Raw genomic sequence first — 21,455 nt, forward strand, 5'->3', positions numbered from 1 at the left:
TCCTGTTCGCACTGGTGGGTGGCAAGTTAGGCAACCATTTTAGTGTGCACAAACTGTGTGGTTCTCCTGGATTTTGGTGCACATGTGGGCTTTTTGGCCATCTTGGATTTTCTAAGCCCACAGCACCAAATGTTGCAGCATGATGGCTCAAACGTGGGTCAGGACACCCAACAGCAGAATGGCGGTGTGCAAGCCCATCAAACTTCCAGCTTGGTACAACCTATTGTCCCAGCATCAAGGTCAAACAGTGCACCAGCAACCCAACTCAATGAACCTGGCAGCATGGCTCCTGAGGTCATAGAGTTTGGACATCTCAATTTGCCACAGAGGTGTATGGACATCCTAAAGGAATCTAGGAAACCAAACACAAGGCACTGTTACTTTGACAAGTGGAAGAGGTTCGTTATCTGGTGCCAGAGTAGATCAATCAACCCTGTTGATTGCACTCCTTCCACTATTGTTACATACATGCTCCACCTGCTGGATGCAGGATTGGTTTTTAACTCACTGAAAGTACACCTGACAGCCCTGTCGGCTTACACCACTTCCCATAGCAAGGTTTTGTGGTGGAAAGTACCAGTAGTTAAAGCCTTCATGGAAGGAGTAAAGAGACTTCACCCTCCTATTTCAAACCCACCACCAGGGTGGGACCTTAATGTGGTGCTAGCCAAGCTCATGGGCCCCCCTTTCGAACCCATGCATAAAAGCAGTCTCAAACACCTGACTTATAAAACGGCCTTCTTAGTAGCTATTACTTCTATAAGAAGGGTCAGTGAAATTCAGGCTCTGTCAGTGCAGGATCCCTTCTTTACTGTCCATCAAGACAAACTGGTTTTACGCACACACCCTAGGTTCTCACCTAAATGTATATCTAAATTCCATGTAAACCAGTCCATCGAGCTTCCGGCTTTCTTCCAGGACCCGCAAAGCTCGGCTGAGGCGAAACTACACACCCTAGATGTGCGTAGGGCGGTCCTCTACTATGTAAATAAGACCAGACCGCTAAGAAAACCAGATCAACTGTTTGTCTCCGTAGCTACAGGCAGAGAGGGGGATCGCGTCTCTAAAGGTGCCATCTCGAAGTGGATTATTAACTGTATCCAGCTGTGTTACTCACTTTCTGAAAGAACTCTGCCTTTCATGCCAGGAGCCCACTCTACTAAAGGCATTGGGGCCACTCTGGCTTTCATTGCAAATGTACCCCTTGACACCATTTGCAAAGCAGCTACTTGGAGCTCTATTCACACTTTTACTGCATTGACACCCATTCCAAGGCAGATACACAAGTGGGACAAGCGGTTCTAAGACACTTATTTGCTCATGACCCTTCTCACATCCCACCTCCTTCTTCAGGTACTGCTCGCTAATCTATGCACAGCATGTGATCTAAGCAGATTCCACAAGCCTCAGAAGGGACACATTACTCACCGTAATCGTATTTCTGATGCTTGTATCTGCTTAGATTCACATGCGACCCACCCTTCCTCCCCTCTGAGAGAAGGCGCATGATGGCTTGTAGTCTTACCTTTCTGTCTATCTGCTTGGATTATCTGTACTCGCGCTACCCCTCATGCTACCTCATGTCAGAAAAAATACAATCTGAGGATCCTAGACGCGTGAGGGATCTTTGGTACAGTGGACGTCACACTAGGGATAGTATTACTGGCACGCCCTGTGTCGACGCCCATTTTCGAGTTTCGAAAAACAAACTGTAATACTCTGCAGCTTCCACTAGATTTCGGCCTATGCACAGCATGTGAATCTAAGCAGATACAAGCATCAGAAATACGATTACGGTGAGTAATGTATCATATATATATATATATATATATATATATATATAATATAGTATATTCTGTGTGTATATTTTAACTATGTAGAACAGCAGAAGCCCAGCAGGCCAGGGTTAATCTATTTATATGGCCTACACCGTTGCCGTAACAGAGGAAAAAATGCCGAGCAGGTGTACCTCCAAAAGCTGCTCACCCTAGCAGGGTGTGGCATCCATCAACACACGAGGGGAAAAACCTCAGAGTAAACACCAGGCAAAGCCTGAAGCCGATCAGGCTTAGCATGCATTCAGTGTGGTTGGCTCGCCGGTGCCAAAATTCCCCTGAGGGGATGAGTAAACAAATGCTAAATTCCCCCACGCACGCAGGGCCTGGAGTGTTACAAAACTCTGTCGGGAGGTGGAGCAAACCAAACCGCTAAATGAAAAGCAACGTTCGCATGCGGTCTCTGCTAACGCTATCACCACAATATACATATTGCACTGTTAAACAACGTAACATGAAAGGAAAAGGTTTCCAAGCTGAAAGAGTAGTAAAAGTGACTGTGTCACTATATAAGTAATACACTTTAACACACACTCTACACATCATGCTCATACGTATCAAAGGCCAACTACTGACTATCAACAACGGCACAACTAGGAGTGACTTAGCTGTGGCGTCAGCAGCAAAGAAAGAGGAGTTGGAATTAGAGTAAATGATTTATATGGGGGCGGGTTCCTGCTCATTGGTCATCTACAGGGCATAACCTGTCCTCCATGTTGGATTGGGGAGTGCCCCATGCATTGGCTTTAAACGTTGTTTCACTTCTGTTGCTCAAAACCTTTTGTTTGTAAAGTTTTTTCTTTGCTGATGTGGTTCTAAGAAGTAAAGATTAGTGGATAATATGAGGCCTCCTGTCTTGACATAGAATATACTTCCATCGTATCAAATCAGACAGCTATTTAGGGGTAATCAGTGGTTACACTTCTTGGAACATGCACTAATTATACTGTAACATTTAGGAAGATCTTACCGGTAAGAACACATGGTATAGAGGTACCTGTATTGACTATATACTGTTTACATTTTCCAGGTGTCCACTGAAGAAGTTCTTAAAATTATTATGGAGTTTAAAACCACTAACTGCAAACGTCGTCTCCCATGGCAAAGATATCAAAGACGGTGCCACAGTGCAAGTCATCACTGCAATAGTCAACAAGATCTTTTCTACTGGCATTATACTTGACTCTTTGAAGAGGGGGACTTGCAATACTCCTGAAATAAAAAAAGGCTTGCTTGATCCCTCTGACCCTTGTAACGATCCGCCTGTTACAAGATATCAGTTTTCTCCTTAAGATTTTTGATGAAATTGCTTTCCTACAGTTACAGAATTTTGTTATCTTGCATAATTCATTGGATACTCACCAGTAGGGTTTTTGCCCGGCTCACAGTACAGAAACTTCAATGCTGGACATTCACTCCAGCATATTTGATATCCTGGATGAGGGCAAGCTGTTCTATTTATGTTCTTAGACCTCCCGGCAGCATTTGATGTGCTTGACCATGACATCATATTGTCACGCCTCACACAGGATCTCAATATTGAGCATCTTGCTGCTAGTTGGATCAGCTCCTTTTTACGAGAAAGGTCTGCCTCGGTGGTGCTGTACCAGCATTCGTCCCACCCCTACCCGATTATTCACGGAGTTCCTCAGGAAGCATGCATGTTCCCTCTGTTCAATTTGTATATAAAACCCATTCACAATCTTCTGGTCAGCAATCCGTTTAGGTTTCAATACCATGCTGATGATACCCAGCTGTTGTTTGTAATCTGGTTATGTTGTCGGAGACACTAATCACATCATTAACATCATCAGTTCATGGATGAAAGTCAATTGGCTCTGTCTAAATGACCAAGAAACTGAGCTACTCTTATTGGCTGCCCCTAATTCCATTAAGAAACTTGAAAATTCTTATGACGCGGTCTATAAATACGCACACAATTACTATACCGAGGAAAGCCACATCCCTGGGTATTTTATAACACTGAGATTAAATGGGTGGCCAGGTCTCAGCCAGAGTTGGCGCTGGTCACTATTCTCTTTGTTTGGTTCGCCAAATAACAGCTTTCATTTCTGATTCTAATGTCGCTGCAATAGCTAACGCTAAACTTGAAATATGGCAATGCACTGCTTGCTGGAGTACTGGCATATGAGATTGCAAGGCTACGAGTTGTACAAAATGCTGCCGCTTCAGATTGTGACTAATATCCCCAGAAGGTCCCACATCACTCCAACATTGAAAGCTTGCTCAGAGACTAAAGTATGAAACCATGACTATCTCACACAAATGTGTATATGGTGTTGCTCCATTATTTATTTATTTTGTCTTGTGTGTATCAAGTTTTCTTGATTTAACAAGGATGGCTTTGTGTTCTTTTTTTTTTTCCGTGCTCTGTGTTCTTTTGTTTCATTTCGCTGTTGTAGGATTCCAGTTATTCTGTCGAGGTTACATTGTCAGAGTTTGCCTTACTGCATTGGGTTAGGGCGGCTTGCAGGATGTTCACTGCAGCGATTGACCAAGACGTTTTTTGGCCGCTCATCAGTCGCTGCCACCGTACATCTTCGCTCATGATGTAAGTCTCTGAGATCGGGCGCAGGTATGTTTGTCGAAACTGTAGGATGGCCGGGCAGACCAATAGCAGGTGTCTCACTGTCTCCGTCTGATCGTTTTTTTTGCACAGCCGACATGTCTTACTGCTTGATTAGCCTCGTACGTAGAGAATTTCATTTGTGAGCAGCAGGTTCAGGCAAGCTCTTAGAAAAGTGTCTCATTGACTTGTTGGGAAATCTACGCAACAGCTGCGTGTTTTCGTTTAGTTTCATTGAAAAGGGTGGGAGGTGGCGCAGAAGTTTGTTTGCGTTAGCTCTTTCCTGAGTCGTGATCCAGTCCGATTTAGCCAGTTTCTTTTTTATTTTTAGGGGATTCTGGATAAGATCCTCTTCCGTGCACGCAATTTGCTCAAGCTGGTTTCTTTTCTGTGTTGGACAGTTGGTTATCATTTTGCACCTTCCTTCTTTGATTTCCGTGTCTATCAGTTTGTAGAGAGGAAGTGCGTCTTGGAGAATTGTTTTCCTGAATAAGGATATGCTGCTGAATTCCACCGTTGCTTTTAGGCAGGTGAGACCTAGTTCTCTTCTGATTGCAGCTGTCTGGGTTGATTTTGGCAGATTCAGTACTGACCTCCAGAAAGAGCCCTCCATTTTTTGCCAGATGTTGACCGGAATTGTTGGCATGGCGTCTGCACCGTATGTTAGGGCGGGGACCACTTTGGCTTTATAGAACTTGAGTATTGGTATCAAAGAGAAGCAGCCAAATCTTTTGTCTAGGACTTTGGCCTGTGTTGTCAGGGAGCAAGCTTTTCTCCAAAGTTCCTTTTGCATACTCTTCACTGAGATTGTGCTGTCAATCATTGCTCCCAGGTGTCTGATGTTTGTTACAGTTTCGACTTTGAAATTTTCTAAGTTCCAGTGGAAGGTTTTGGATCTTCTCGAGTTCCGTTCCAGGATGAGGAACTTTGTTTTAGCTTTATTTATAAACCGGTTTGCCTGCTCCATGTACTCCGACAGGTTGTTCAACTGTCTTTGCAGTCCAATCTCGGTTCGGTCCAACAGCGTTCTGTCGTCAGCGTATAGCAGTCTTTGCACTGCAACACTACCAATTTTTGGAGGGAAGGCTCTGACGGCTTGGTCTGAGTCTTTCAAATCGTCAATGAACGCTGTGAATAGAGCCGGGGCCAGAGGGAAGCCTTGTTTCACTCCTCGGCTTGTTTGTATTTCTGCAGATAATAGACCGTTTTTGTTAAATTTTACCCTCATTGGTGTTTCCTTGTGTAAAGCTTTTATCGGTGCAAGGATATTTTCCTGGCATCTCCAGGATTTGAGCTTCAGTCACAGTTTTTCTCTGTCCACTAAGTCAAAGGCTTGCGTTAGATCTATGAACGCGAGAAACGCTCTGGACGTGCCTTCAAGTGTTTTGCTCTTGATTATGCTGAGCAACATGATGTTAACTGTTGTAGTGGAGTTTTTTGTTTTAATCCGGCTTGGAAGGGGTCAGCACATGGTGCTGTCTTTACCCAGTTTTGGAATCTTTTTAACGGTAAAACCCATAGATTTTTCCGATCGTGTCCAGGAGGTCAATTGGTCTGTAGTTGCATGGGTCAGATCTGGCACCTTTTTTGTAGATCGGGACGACCGTCGCCGTTGTCCAGGATTTTGGGGTTGTTCTTGAGTTTGTGCAATTGCTGAAAACCCTGCTGATGAAGGGGGCCCAATTGGTTTGAACATTTTTGAGGTCTACGTTTGTGATGCCATCAGGTTCTGGGGTTCTGGGGCTCTGGAGGTTTTGAGTTTTCGTATGATTTCTATGATGTCCTCTTCGTCAGAGACGTCTGCCCATGGTGAATCTGTGTCATCACTTGAAGGGTTTCCCGATTTGGTTGGTTCTTGAAATAGGTATTCAAAGTGCTTCTGCCATTTTTCTTCGCTGACGTTGTTTGTTGGAGGACTGTTGTTTGGTGCTCCCGTCAGTTTCATCAAATTCCAGAATTCCCTTGTGTTTTTTCCTGTTCCGTTTTTTTAACATTTCGATCAGAGTCGTTTTGGTACAGTGTCGGACGGTGGCTTTTTATCCAAGATTTGTACTTTTGTTTCTGCCACGAGTTCTTTTTGCAGGTCTTCTGAGGTGGAGTTTTTCGCGAGCCTTTTCAGGCGTCTTATTGCTGCTCCTTTTGTCACCACCTGTTTGTCGTACTGGTGGGTTTTTCCCTGCCCGGGCACACAGTTTCTTCTAGTCGTTGCTTTGTAGGGGCTCAAGAGCGGCTGGTAATCGACACTCGATCTGATGCATTCGTATTTTGACGCCAGTAGGTCTATTCTTTCTGCCGTCAGTCTGAGTCGGTTGCCCTGAGTGTTGCTTTCGACGTTTAGGGGCATTGAGGTTTTGTGTACACCCGTCGATTTCCATGTGGCTTGCAGAAGATTGTGGTCACTTGCGGTTCGGGTGACTTCGAAGGATGTCATCACCTTCTGCATTTCTTCAGACGCAAAGGTGTAGTCGATGGTTCCTTTTTGATTTATTCTTTCCCACGTTGGAATTCTCTTTGGGTTTGGGAAAGTTTGGGCCCTGTTGTGAAATCCTTGTGTGACCGTTAGTTCATTCCATTGCACACCCCTATCTTCAGCTGGTTGCTTTCGAGTGATCTTTTGAGCCGTTGCGGTTTTCTCCTGGCATTTGGCACTGAGGTCTCTACATATGATGATGTGTGTGATTTGTTTTTCTGTGTTTTTGCCTCGTGTTTTGTCCAATTCAGAACGGCCACTAAGTGATGTTTCGAGGTTGCGGTTGTTTCGGATATGCTGATTCCGCTCCCTGATCGGACTGCCAATATGATGCCTGACAAGGGGTGACCTAGCCGGCTCTTCACCGCCGGTGCTATTTCGATCTCGAAGCCGTCCAGGCATGGTTTTTCGGTTAGCCAGGTTTCCTTTAGGGCTAGTACGTCGAACTGGCCTAGGTCGATTCAGCCCTTGCCTCGTGAGATGTTGAAACCCACATGTATTCCATGAGCCTATTTCTAAGTCGATCGCTTCAGTTTCAGTCAGTTCCTCTGTATTCTTCTTTCTAGGCCCACCTTTGTGGACCACGGATTGCTATTTCTTAGTTGTTTTTGAGAGGGCTTTTGGCAGCCAAGCCCAAAGTTGTTTCATTTGTGCAGGTTTGTCCGTATTTGACGGAGGGTTTTTTTACTGGTCAAGTTCATTGCTGGCTCCCTGGTTCTTTCTAGGCTTTCGTTCGCTTGAGGGACTGAGGAGCTTTTCGGGCATCTGGCGGAGGCCGGCGTCTTTGGTTCTTCTTCTTTTGTCCTGTATTTAAATCCCTGTCTTGAGCTGGTTTGTTTTGGTGCACGTTGTCTCGACGTCTTGTAGGTTTCTTCCGACTCTGAGTTCAGCCGCCAGTTGTTTTTGTGTTGTCTCTCCGTTCTTGGTATGTAATGTGGTCTGTCAGGAGATTTTCTTGTATTTTCCCGCAGTCATTCTTCATGGTCGCTGCTATTAGACCAGTTTGTCAGCTGGAAGCCTCGGTGTTGCAGATCGTCCTGAGCTTCTTTGATGGAGAAGCTTGGTGCAGATGATCTTATGTGCATGAAGGATTTTGCCTTCTAATTTTTGTGGTATGGCTCGGCCAGGGTGTAGTCATCCGATCTCAGGACTTTTAACGCTGTGCTCTTTCTGAAAATTTGCAGTATCGTTCCTCTGTTCAGCGTGATGTTCCTTGTTCCATGATGTTTGTTCCATTTTAAGTGTTATCACAGGAATGTTTTTTCTGTTCCTTTGTTTGTGTAGTGGTGAATATTTTACTCTTTCTAGGTCCCGTTGTTTCATCGTGTTCTATGATCTGTTTGCTTTTCTCCTGGGCTCTTTTGTGCTCTAGTGTTTGGCTTTGCAATGCTTTCCTTGGAGAACGTGGAGTCCGGTCCTGCATTATTTCTTGTTTTTCTCGAATACTTTGCAATTGGTTAGTTGAGTTAGTTGAGTTGTGAGGAGGGTTTTCTTTGGGATGTCTTAGTCCTAATGTTATCGATTTGTGGTTGCTCCTGCTTCTTGCTGTGCGCATACGTACAGGGGACATAATACTTTTCTCGTGCGTGCGTTCAGTCCGTCAGCTTTGATCTCAAAGCGGGTGTTTTTATCGGAGCTCCCTCACTTCGGCTTTAGTTTTATTCCGACTCTGAGTCTGGATGTTGAGTGATGTTCATCGCAGCGTCGTCCATTAAGAAGTCTTCCACTGTGATTGGTGATCTTGGTGTCTGCTGGTTCTTGGAAGTGTAGGTGAAGTTCTCTTTTGTCTTTGTTGGACCGGTTGAGCATGTGAGTATAAGGTCCAGGGGATCGTTTTCGGCTTCAGTTGTGGAGCTGCTTTGATCTATTGTCTGTCTTTTGAGTGAGCTTGAGGGTGCACTAAGTTTAAGGAGTTTTTGGTTGTTGGTTTCTCCTTTTTTGGTTATCTGGGACCCTTTTTTGGCTGATTATTGTGCTGAGGCCTGGACCAAGGCGCCAGGCGTTGCCTTCGACCGTATCGAAGTCGAATTAAAGATGAAGGGTTCTGGGTTGGCAGTCGGCTGGCCCGTGACTCTTCCTGGAATGCTATTGAATAAGGTGAAGTTGCTACCCTGGCTCAATTTTGCTTTAGAGGACGAGCTTTCGGCCTCCTATGCTTCTCGGCTTGTGTCCAATGTTTGAGTTTCTTCATTTTTTGTCTGCTTGGCTGTGGCAAGTTGGGTCCCGAGCTTTGATGGTTCGAGAGAGTTCCTCTTAGTGTTGCTCCCGTCCAGTACTGTGTTCTTAGACAGTCGATTTTTCCATAGCTGTTACGTAGCCCTCCAAGAATAGCAGTTTGGTATGCATCATGGCAAGCAGGGTTGTGTGGTCTTTTAAGGTTTCGCTTTATGATTCGTACAGTTTGCAGAAGGGGGCGAGACCAATGGTTATGGCCGACATGATTGTTAACATGTCTGGTTTTTTGCTAGGTGTTTCTTTTTGGGTGAAGAGAGTAGCCTCGCAACATCTTCTGTGTTTGGCAGGCGTGTAGAGGAGGGATTCTTGTATCATCTGTTGAGGAGGTGGTTGCTTATTCAGAGAAAGTCTATTGCTTGCTTTGAAGGTATTGCGCAGGGTGTGTCCTTATTCTCGGGGTTTGGGGGGGGCTTTATTTTCGCTGATTGCCCTTGCGTCTGGCGGGCTCAATGGTTGGCTAGTGTTCATTGCAGGGTTTGGAGACTCTGTTTCTTGGTCTTTGCAAGGGGTCATTATCCCCTGCTTAGGGGTTGATGATGGTGGAAGGGTCGTTGGGGTGGTAATTGGTTGATTTGGCCCTGGGCTTCTGCTTTCCGAGGTAGGCGGCAGTGAATCAATGACCGCGCAAGTTTGTGGGTGCTGGGTTGCGGCTTCCGAACTGCTGTTAGCAGGCGTTTCCCCCTTGCTTGCTTCCGGGTTAGCTTCATTAGGTTTGTTTCACTCTGCTGTTTTTGCTTCCCCGCCGCCGTTCAGTGTCGTCAGAGCTGTTTGCAAGCTGACTTCATTGTTGGTTCCAATTTTCCTCGCTTTGGAAACCGGGGCTAGGTCCTGAATTGCCTCCAGAATCTCAGCATCAGACATTTCTTCAGAGGGGTCGTGTTTTCTTTTGCTTAGGCGTTTGAAGAAGTCTTTTAGGGAGTTACCCTGCATATTCTTAGCAGTTGTTTTTTTCAAATTTTCTCTTTGGAGTGTTTTTTTTGTTTTTTGTAATTTGTGTCTGCGTGTGATGAGTCCATGTTCTTTTCCAAGTCTGTATGCTCTCCATTATTTTCAGCCGCCTTGGGCTGATCTTTGGTTTTTGTCTTTGTTGTTGGTTTCCTTTTAGCAGGCATTTTTTTCCTGGTTGGTTTGGTCTTTACTGTAGGTTTTGTTGTTGCATTTTCTTTTTGTGCTGTGAAGGGGCTAGGTGAGCGGGTCTTGGGGATTTCTATGTCTTCCCATTCTTCGAGCAGCTGGACCACCTTCGCGCTTCTGCTTTCCTTTAGTGATCTGCCGGAATGCGGTTGAACTGTTTCCTTGACTGTCGTATCCTCGGTGGCCACCAGAGGGCGCTCTTCTTTTGTCGTGTGGATCATCGCGCTCGTTGTCACCTGGTCTCGGGTGCCTGAAGGGATCGGCACCGTCATCGGCCGCGACTCCAGAGGAGGAGATCGGTGCCCCAAGTGTGTCTCATCACTCTCCGCGTCACCCGGCGCTCTGCTGCCGCGACCCGATGTGAGGTGATTCTGGAGGGCAGAGAGGTCTGTTGTAGGGTCTGCTCTTCCGCAGGTTCCCGAGAGGCGTCCTTGGTCTTGCACTTCAAATCCCTGCTTGGCTATCCCGCATATCCTGCCTCAGTGAGCTCCCCTGCCGTCAGCCCTCCGGCCGGCGCTGGGGGGATCCAGAGTGGAGCAGGCGCGGCCCCCAAGTTGGCTCTTGGGGGGAGGTGGGAGCCAGTTTTCTTGAGCTGGGGGCCCAGTTTCCAGCAAAGTGGGCAGTTCTGTTACCGTGCAGGTCGCGGTGCCTTTTAGGCTCGCCAGACGTGATGCCGGTTTCGGTCTGGTGGTAGTGTTGTTGCCATGTGTGCCGCCGCTTGGTTTGAAGTGACGCAGTGGGCGTGTGCGCGGTTCATCCAGGTCCTTCAGCGCCCGTTGTGCAGCCGCTGTAGTTGGAGCTGATTGAAGGCTTAGTCTGCTGAGCAAGGGGGGGGCGCATGTCGAGTCTCGCGGAGGGTTTGAAGGTTTAGAGCTTCTCGGGCACCTTTTTTCACCCTCGTCTTCCAGAGCCACGTTTTGGTGTTGGTTGTCCTCCCGAGGGGGGGCAGATGTTTCCATCTCTGGGCTTTGCAGGGACTGCAAGGACTTCGACTCCCTCAGCGACTGCCCCCCTCTCTTCGATCAAGCACACAATAACTTTATCTTTCAAGTGCTATAAGGGTAGCTTTGCTGGTGGCAGATCACTTCAGACAACCGCTTCAGATTGATGTAATATGCTGCCACCCTGTTTGTGCTCTGATTCAAATTCTGTCTCCTTTTAAAAACCAGTTGAAAACACACATTTTCAAAGATTACTTCACAAAGTCTTTGTAGTCGCTTTATGGCTCAGTTGTTTTTTTTTTTAATACATGTCCCTCATTCTTCTTCTGTTTTTGTCTTGTTTTTTTTTTAATGTTGAATGTGCTTTGGCGCCCATGGAAGCGTTTTATACATTTTTATAAATAAATGTTTGTTTTGGAAATACTGTATAACTGATGTTCTCACTTTATGGTTTTAGATGCCCAAACAAGCGACCACAATATGCTAAGTGCTGTTTTTAATGATCTGTCAGGTTCCTGTGCTCTAGCACCTTGAAGCGTCTCTTGTGCTAGATGGAATTACCAATAAAGATCGCCGACCAAATAACCGGACAAACTCAGTGAATATGGCAAAGTACTACTTTATTCCCAAGTTAATATAGCAGGGTCATCTGGCAGACATCGGACTGGTGCTTGCACACTCGCACCCAAACATGATTGCACAGGGGTCTTATACCGCAATATGCATCATCTATGACGTCATCCTACATGGCAAACCATAAAGCCTACTAGCGGGAGGGATTGGATTAGGGGAATATATCTACTTGTAGAAGGTGTACAGGTTTATACTTCGTTGACTGTCTCTTATCTGTAAGATCAACCCTCAAATTACCTCTACATATGTATAATACTGATTATAGCAAACAAAATGATAGCTGATTAGTCTATGCAACATTGTATAGCAGATTGCTCCGTAGACCCACTGATTGATTGGACTTTCGACTCAGCTAGCAGAACACAAGGAAACCGAAACCCAGGTGCTTGGATCACGTCCGATTACTCCCCGCTTTCTCCATTTGTTTGTCCAGGAGCCAAAGTTTACCGTCTGTAGTTGACCTTGTAGCCTGTTCTCTGTTCTAGGATATTCAAAGGAGTAAAAGCACACCACTATCTTCATTCAGGGCTTAATGAATAGCCCTTGTTTTCTAATTCTGGGTCACGTGTGAAGACACCACGCATTTACCCATTTCAGCCTCTTATTTACTGCCATTGGAATTAATTCTACTGGGTGTCATTTCCCCTCTTGGCCTCTAGAGACTTGCTCTCTTTACCTTGCATAGACTTTATACACTTTTAATTGTCCACTACTTGGCTCTCGCAGATTTTTCTCTAAGAGTAAGGAAGAAGAAAACATGTCTCATCCGCGTGCCTCCCTTTGTGCTTTGCAGCTATTCCTTAAAAATAGCCTCCTTGATCCCAAGATAACATCAACTATTTGTTTTGCACACAAAGATGTTCTTCCAGCGCTTCATGACTCTCCAACCCATGATCGGCTTCCGAGGTAGTTGAATTTAATATTTACATGAGCTGGCGTCCTTTTTCCAACAATGGCCGGCCATGCGACAATATATATTCCTTTCTATAGCATTTGTGGTTTACTTTATCGTTCGTACATGTTTCTCTTATCGCTTCAGTTATATTGTCACTCTTCAGTATTTTCATATCGTTTCAGCATGGCCTTGTACATCTTTTTTGACATCACTTTTGCCCATGTCAGATTTCACTCAGCGCTCCATGATGTCCAGTGGTGCGTGCTGACATCCTTCCATACGGCATCCTTCCACACTTAGTGTGAGGGTACATTCGATATGGTTGTGTGAGTGCATATTGTCTCTTATACACTCAGTAAGGTATGGGCATAACACATGGAGTCCCACATATAGCCCTTCTCCTGCTGTTCCAGTATGACGGCGGTGAGGGGGCGGGAGATGGGGGAAAATGTATCCACCTGCTCCTCTACATTCCCAAAGAAAGATGCTTACAAGAGGTAAACGTCACCTCTGGGCGAAACTGGCATCTTTGTAAAATTAGTACATTCAATAACGAAATGTCTTTAGTATTTGATCAGAACTCATGAGATTAGAAATGTGAAACCTTCACTCCAATAAGTTATCCTACGTTAAGCAAAAAGAGAATTGATTCTAACCGAACGGGCATAACACAGCCGTCCAAATCTCCATATACTTTTGATCTAAACATTCAGAAACACAAGAGGGACATGAGATCACAGATAATTCATGTTACTAAATCTAATAATGATAATGAGAAAAAATCAGAATCTATTTGTATGATTCACCAAAAACACAGTGAAATTCTTCTCTAGTAAATTTGGGAATTCATTTGGTTTGTGGTCATGCAAAAACCAAGTAGGGGGCGTACAGAGTAAGACTACTTTTCTAGGCTGAATAGTTTTTTGTTAGTGATTGAGTCAATGAGTAGGATACGATAGGGTAGGACTGAGGACAAGGTTTATTTGTGTAAGACGTCCTGATGAGCACCCTTTTATTATTTTCTAGAATAGTTAACGCCCAGCATAGAAGTGGGGAGATAAGGTATTTATTTACTTTAATAAAGCGGAGGCACTTGAAAACATATCTTCTTGTCTGTCGCATATGTCTAAATTACTACAAGACCAACAATTACCTTTTATCTTAGCTAGGACTTCCTTCCAGTAAATTTGTGATTTGGCCCATGACCACCATCGTCATGGGCGTGCGTAAGGATTCCCACCTCACTACATTTTATCCAATACTGGGGAGAGTGAGCTTGGGCGATTGTGTGACCACAGGAAGGTCGTAAGTACCATTGAAAACATATTTAGTAAGAGCATTCTATATTCATGGTACATTTGGATAATTTATGTCCAATATTCTATTTAAGAATGATACAGGACCCTTTGATTTCATTTTCAAATTAGAGCTCCGATGCTGTGTGCTGGGCAAGCACCTACCATCTGCACCTGGGTGTTGAGTAGCCAGTGGCGAATTTAAACATGTCAATCACTCAGTTTCATCCACTTGAAAGGCTCTCTTGCAATCTTCGATTGTCAAAGAAATGAGCTGTTTATATATAACCCAGAGGAACTCCAACTGCGCCCTGCTTAATCTCAGCCCAGCGAGCAGTACGCCTGTATCGTTTGCAGTCAAAGGTAAGTGAAACTTGAGATGCCCACACATCTTTTAATGCTGGAAAATCCCAACTCCATGATTCCCCTCATCACAACTTTCATTCCATCTGGCCAGGATCTATAAGGGAGGGGAGGACCGCCATCAAACATGCAGCAAAAACATTTGGTTTATATTTTGGCGTCAACATTTAGAGGCTAGCAGGGTGATGAGAACTGCAACTTGTGTTTTCCTTTCTCAGTTTTCAGATTAAGTAGTTTGTTGAATCAGACATTAAGGTGTCACTGATCTGATTGAGAGATGGGAAACTAATTTAAGAGTGTTACTGTGGCGCTTAACAACTGATTTAAAGATCTTCTTAAAAAGCAGAGAAGCCGTTTGTGACAGTGACTTTATTTGTCTGCAATGTGTAAATAGTGTGGTCGACTTCAAAGACATTCTAGGTCTATCCAGTTCTGCTCCTCTAATTGTGTTGGTATAATTGAGTCAAAAGTAGTTTTGCTGGGATCTTGATCTATTTTATCTCCAGGTGCAAGTGAAGTGAAATGGTTTGTAATGATGCCCATTAATTCATTATCCCATTACCCCAGTTTGCCACTCTCCTTTCCCACACAGAATTTGATTCCTGGTTCTAGATGGCCAAAGCTAATAAGCTAAGAGGTGTATTGGGAGGTTCTTTATATTGAATGCGCTTCGGGGCTGGCCCTCACGATTCTTGACTATTTGGACCCTCTGCAACCTATTTATGTTATCTTTTTACTTAGTCTGCACCTCCTTGTCAGAAATGGGTATCAGGTTCTCTATATTGTTAATATAAGTTGTGGAACAGCTAAATTCTGACAGCAGTAGTCTCATTGAAACACTTAGTGATTTACTGATGCTATTCCTTCCCATAATCCTGGATCCTCATGGGCAGGATCATACAATCTCCAGGGAGGCCTCTGAGGATCTGCCAACCTAATCGCCCTTAATAAGGCTGCTACCGGGAAGTGGTGTGAAAGATCAGTGGGACCTCCACTCTATCATTCACTGTACACGAGTAGTGTAAAGGTTAATTTGAGAAAAACCCTTGTGTATTTGAAAATGACTAAAATCGTACACCCCTGATTGGTGGAATCTCCACATCACATTTCCTTCAATCTCCCCTCAGCCAATACTCTGGCAATGACAGTTTTTTTTTGTAAATAGTTTTAAAAATCGGAAGCTCAAGGGAACTCTTCTGTACTCTAGGTCAGCCACCATATAAGTCTATATCCCCTCCCGCTCTTTAAAAGCTGCTTCCTTTTTAGATAAACTCATTAAGAAAGGAATGTATTGTTCATTGGGTCCTACATTGAGATGAGGGTTACAAGGTGACCAAAAAGCTTTCCCCATTCAATTGAAAATCTCCCATTGGGATCTTTAATATTATTTTAAAAAGACAAAGGGGGGCTACCTTTACAATAAGAACGTAAGGTATTGTAGCAGAAAGCCTCTGTCATAATCTAAATTCATGTTGAGACAGAGTTGAAGCATAGTGGCCTTGGCCCCAGTATCCTGTATTTGCTTCCTCTTTATAAGAGAATTAAGACTTTGGACATTTAAGGTAATGACTTGGCAACCTGTTATTTAAACCTAATCCGAGGCATTTTGCTAGCCGTTTGTTCTGATTAGTGCAAATAAATGTTCTTGCCCGCTGACATTTCCCACCCTTTTTAACCACAATGATTGCACACCCAGACTTTTAAACAACCCAAGTCAACAGCACCCTTCTCCCTCCTCCCACTGAGTGCCCCCATGAAAACCTGGAAAAACCTGTTTACCAGTCCATAAGGCCAACTCTTCTTGCCATTCCATTCGGGCACACGTGTCCCCTCCCCAATTGCTCTGGTACATAAGACAGCAATTACAATAGAACTAAACCACCAACAAACATCCATTCTGTTTTCAGTAGTCTAAGCAAGCTTAAGGCTCTCATGTTAAAGTTGTCTTTTGAATATGGTCGACCTGCATTTTTCGGTGTCTCAAAAGCCAGTGCAAGTGGTAGCATGCCATTATCGGGACCAAGGAGAATTCAAAGGAACTACTTTATCACAAGAGGCAGGGATTTGGATTTCTACTGATCTCGGAGATGAGAGGCAGGCCACCGAGGGAGTGGATAAGGACACTGCAAAGCTGTGAAAGGAAATTCATGGCACACAGGTGGGAAATTGATGATCAAATTGAGGTCCCATGTTGAGGCAGTAAATGACATAAGGTGGGGCCTCCCATCATCCATAACGAAGATCTAGTATTATAATGAATATATGTTGCAAAGATTGAATCATATCCAAAGTGTCCGATTATATCAGAGGAAGACGTAGCTTTTCAACATCAGCTGTGTGCAAGTGAAGCATAGTTGTACATCGGGTAGGGCACAGCATTTACTATGCCTGCAGGGACTCCAGACTGCTAAACAGACAAATCATCTCTTTTGAATTCCTTAATTGTTGCTCTTTACTTCCCCCTTCTCCTCTTGACAGTCAGATTCCATCCTCTTTGGAGACCACTGTGAGCTTACCAGTCCGTCATTAACTTTTTCATAGAGTTTTCAAGGACCCATGAATTAAACAAATAAGATCTTCCTCAAGGAAGGCCTCCGACCACTTAAGCACCACTGGATGGTGCCCAACACAACAATGATACCACATGCAACAAGCAACAAAGAATGTTGTCATTCTTGATTTGGTCATTTCTTGATATGAAATGTCATTTATAACGTGCCTGTACACAAGTGTTTCTAGGCAAGACAATGGAGGGAAGACAGGGGGGGGGGAGACAAATGATCTTACTAGGCCTTGTCATTCAGATCGTCACAAGTGTGACATCTCAAAGTGCAGGGAGAAGGGAGAGTGGAATTATTTGGGAGAGAGAAGGGGGGGGAAAGTGCAATCCGGGCAGCATTGCTCTGAGGAAGTGCAGCCAGGGCAGTGCGGCTCTGGGTAAGTGCAAAGAGGCAGAGGACTGCAGAGGTTACAGTTGCAGCCCCTAAATGCATGGTAGGCCTGGAGGCAGTGCAGGGAAGACTGATAATGGAGGAGCATGGTACCCAGTGAGACTGGGGGTAGCCAAGCAACCAGTCGGTGCAGCAAACCGGTAGGTCAACAAAGGAGGGAGAGGGAGAAAGCGGAGGAGAAAAGGATGGTCTTGAGCTGCTTTCGGAACTTCAGATGATGCGGCTCAATTTTGAGAGGGGCAGGGAGGCCATTCCAGGCGGAGGCACCTGCAGAGGAGAGAGATCTACCCCCCACTCTGCCTGGAGAAGCGTCTGACCCTCAGAGAGTTGGAGGTAGCTGAAAGAAGGGCTTGAGAAGGAAAGTATTTTGGAAGAGAGAGTTGGATGTAGTGAATATCTCTTAACTTCCTTCACTTCAACAAATGACGTAACTTGTGATCTGGTCTTACTATTGTAAAAGCCTGCTTTCTAACTGATATTCCTCGCCACAATGAACTCACACAGTCAAGATAGTTGACGTACTCCTTCAATAACCTCCACTTAAGCACACTTTCAAGTGGCTCTCCTTTCTGACATTCTACCCTGTGCCTTCGCACAAGAACTGAATGAACGCAGAAGTGCCCGCCACAATTTAAGGCACTAGTGGCGCAAACCAAAATTTAACTGGTGGCAACTAGGTGCACAACACCCTCCATGCTGCTGGAAGAAAACGAACCAAAAATACAGATTCTGCCAAACTATTGTTGCATAAGTATACCCCCAGGACAAAACCCTATTCAGTGCTCTCAAACAATATATCGACCCACTCTGATTCCCAAATATTTAACTCATTTGAAAACTATATTGCCTTCATCGATAAGACCAGCAAAATAGAACATTACATTAGTTAATGCAAAGTAAGCATTCATGATATTGTTTTTTGCATTCCTGTTACATTCTGTGAAATCTGACAGTTGAAATGAAGTATATATGAATTTTGTGAAGTGTACCATAGAGCCAATACTGTACTCTACCCATGAAGTAAATTGTACTTTGTGAAACACAATATTGACTTGCGGCTCATAAATTGTTTGGTTTTGATTGTGTGTGCCTTCTCAGTGAAGCCATTTTTCGTAGCAGTTAACTTAAAAGTATTCTTGTTTTTCAGGTGAAGAAAGTACTACCGTTATAGACCAAGAAGACAAACTCATTGAGACGTATGTTTTTGTATATCCTTCCTTCCACTGTTGTAAAATGCTAATTTGATAAACATAATGGTGTAGCTGATAAACTAAACACGTTATTAATCATTAAAAATATACCAGCCGAGTTAGTTACTAGCCATACATATACATTTCCAACACTAATCTCCAAGCACACTCAGAGTCTTACTCTAGAATTAACATTGTGCATAGTTTGTAAGCAGTTGACTGTGGTTTATTGGTCTTTGCATTTTTTGGACCAGGGGATCTGATTGATAAAATCTAACCTTTCTGTTGTACCAGGCCTGCCATGTAGGCCTCAAGGGCAGTATTTGATACCATGCCACTCTCATAGTTCCATCATGGGAGGACCACCACATTCGCTTTCCCTGAATATTCTAATTCCCTAATACATGCTTTACAGGCTGCAAAGCCTAGTGAATATTCTTTCTATGCACAGGTATGCTCCAAAATGTTCCATGTTACGATCACCCCTAAAGAGAGGGAAGCATTGTTTAAAAGTAATGTTACACATACGCTGTTGGATTCTAATAGTTCATTGGAGCGTGACATGGTTGTCTGCATATTTTGTGCTCCCTAACAAACCTCTCAATTTTATTGGACATCTGCATATTCATGGCATATCATCCCTAAGTGGGGAACATCCAGAGACGCTTTGCTCATAAAAAATTGATTAGGAGAGGGGTGTGGCAATGATTATGCCCATCTGTCAACCACACTTTCCGGCTTTGCCTGCCTGTCCTTTTGTCCACAAAGAATGTGCATGTCCACACACAGCTCTCGAGTGCTTTCCTTGCATTGACTTTCTTTTGCCACATAGTACGGCTTCTATTTTTGCAGGTCTTGCTCCTGTCATTGACTACATTTAGATCTGCATACTTTCTGCTTTGGATACCTATGCTGGGACCACTTGTATTTATTACAAGCACTCGCCTAACCACTTGTGAGTGCAATTGTCTATGAAGAGCGTGATTAGTTGATTAGATGACTTGGGAATCAGTCCTGACAACCTTGCTCAAAATCCAAATTCAACCCTAACTTGGCCCTAGAGAATACCATTGAGCATTTTCATAAGGCAATACTATCAGACCTGCACAAATACACAAACAAAATTAGGCATGGGAGTCAACGCACTTACCTATGCAAATCTAAGTTTCAAGGAAAGCAGAGCCCTTGACAAACTAGCAAAAGATGACTCATCAAGGCAGCAGACAAGGGAGGGAATATTGTTATACTAAACAGACAGGACTATATCGGCATGGGGCACAAACACCTAGAGACATCAGGATGTTATATAAAACTCCAACAGAACCCAAACAACGAGATACTTAAGCAATACAACTAAACCATTATGAAATGGCACAAAAAGGGTATCTTCCTGGACGAAGACAGGCCCTTCCTAGCCCAGAAGCACCGATCTGACCCCCATATATGTTCTACCCAAGAGCCACAAAACATTTGCTTGACTCCCTGAAGTCAGGTCAATAGTCAGTGGAATAGGCTGGGTCACGGAAGGCACATCCTTGTATAAAGAACAATACCACCAACTATTGGTACTGAAAATGAAATCATATGCTAGACCCCATGCATAGCATGGAAATACTGTAACTCATTAAATGGCGGGGTGACCTTTACTTGGCCATCCTTAATGTGAAAGCACTCTATAATTCCATAGATGACGATTCAGCAATCAATTCTCTGGACTTTCATTTTGACTGAACTATCGGCAACATATTACCTACACCTGACAGCCATTAAGGAACTATTACTCTTCTCCATGAGAAACAATGTATTTGTTTTCGACCAGGAATTCCACAAACAAACCAAAGGTGTGGCAATGGGGACTGCATATGCCCCTCACTAGCAAATCTCTTTATTGCAGAATATTAACTGACGCATGCTACAGAGCACACCAACCTGTCGAAACATGTCCAACATTGGCACAGATATATTGATGACATCTTTCTCATATGGTGTGGCTCGGCGGAAGAATTTGTTCAGTATAACGAATACCTTAGCTCTAACACCTTTGGCATAGAACTCACAGGACACATTAGCAAAGAAGAATTGGCTTTCTTGGACCTTAGCAACTACATAGAGGAAGAAGACATACACACATGTACGTATGAGAAACCGACAGAGGTAGATTTGACCCTATTAGAAACGGGTGATCAAAAATATACACGTAGGTGAATTGATGAGAGCTAGCTGAAACTGTAGTGAGAAGACAACGACTGAGGCTGAAATGAAGCGCGCCACAAACAGATTCAGGCATCGTGGCCACTCGGACAAGGATCTCATGGAAGCCACTTCTAAAGCTAAAATTAAACCCAGGGAACAGTTATTTGTGAAACGAGAAAATAGGTCAACTAAACAAGACACAATTCACCTGCAACAACACACAGATCTACAACATCCTCAACAAATATTGGTATTTATTACTTATGGACGGTTGTCTTAAAGCATCTATTGGCAATACACTCAAAATAGCTTTCAAGAAATCCCCAACCATGCCGACCAAATTAAGACTGAGTTATATGACCAACACCAAACCAGCAGCCAATTGGCTAACACAGGCCAGACCCGTAAGAGGGTTCTACATTTGTGGCAGATGCTCAATGTGTCCATACACACTGAACTACACAGACCGATCAAATTCAACCAAGTCCAAGACATTTGTAAACCAAATGTTGAATTGCAGAAGCAAATTTGTGCTATACATCACTATCTGCATCTGTGGTGAATACTATGTAGGGGAGTACCATTAGGGAACGCTGCACAAGGATTGGAGAGCACCCAAGTACCAGAACTGACAAGGATAAGTGATTTCCACTGGCTCAACATTGGACCGAACATCATTAAGGTTGTGACAAGAAAGATGTAAGATTCCTCGCAGTACACCATATCCCATCAA

At 44.1% G+C, this 21,455-nt stretch overlaps 1 protein-coding gene across 1 annotated transcript in view; it reads left to right on the top strand.

Annotated features, from left to right (window-relative positions):
* The window catches only part of CENPH (centromere protein H), a 600,657-nt gene that overhangs the window by 202,089 nt on the left and 377,113 nt on the right, over window positions 1-21,455 (top strand). Inside the window, exon 5 of the mRNA XM_069627395.1 lies at window positions 18,487-18,535. Within this exon, the coding sequence (XP_069483496.1) occupies window positions 18,487-18,535 (49 nt within the window). The remainder of the gene's footprint in view (window positions 1-18,486; window positions 18,536-21,455) is intronic.

The sequence above is a fragment of the Ambystoma mexicanum genome, chromosome 6p (genome assembly GCF_040938575.1).
Source record: "Ambystoma mexicanum isolate Mex_15411 chromosome 6p, UKY_AmexF1_1, whole genome shotgun sequence".
Lineage (NCBI taxonomy): Eukaryota > Metazoa > Chordata > Amphibia > Caudata > Ambystomatidae > Ambystoma > Ambystoma mexicanum.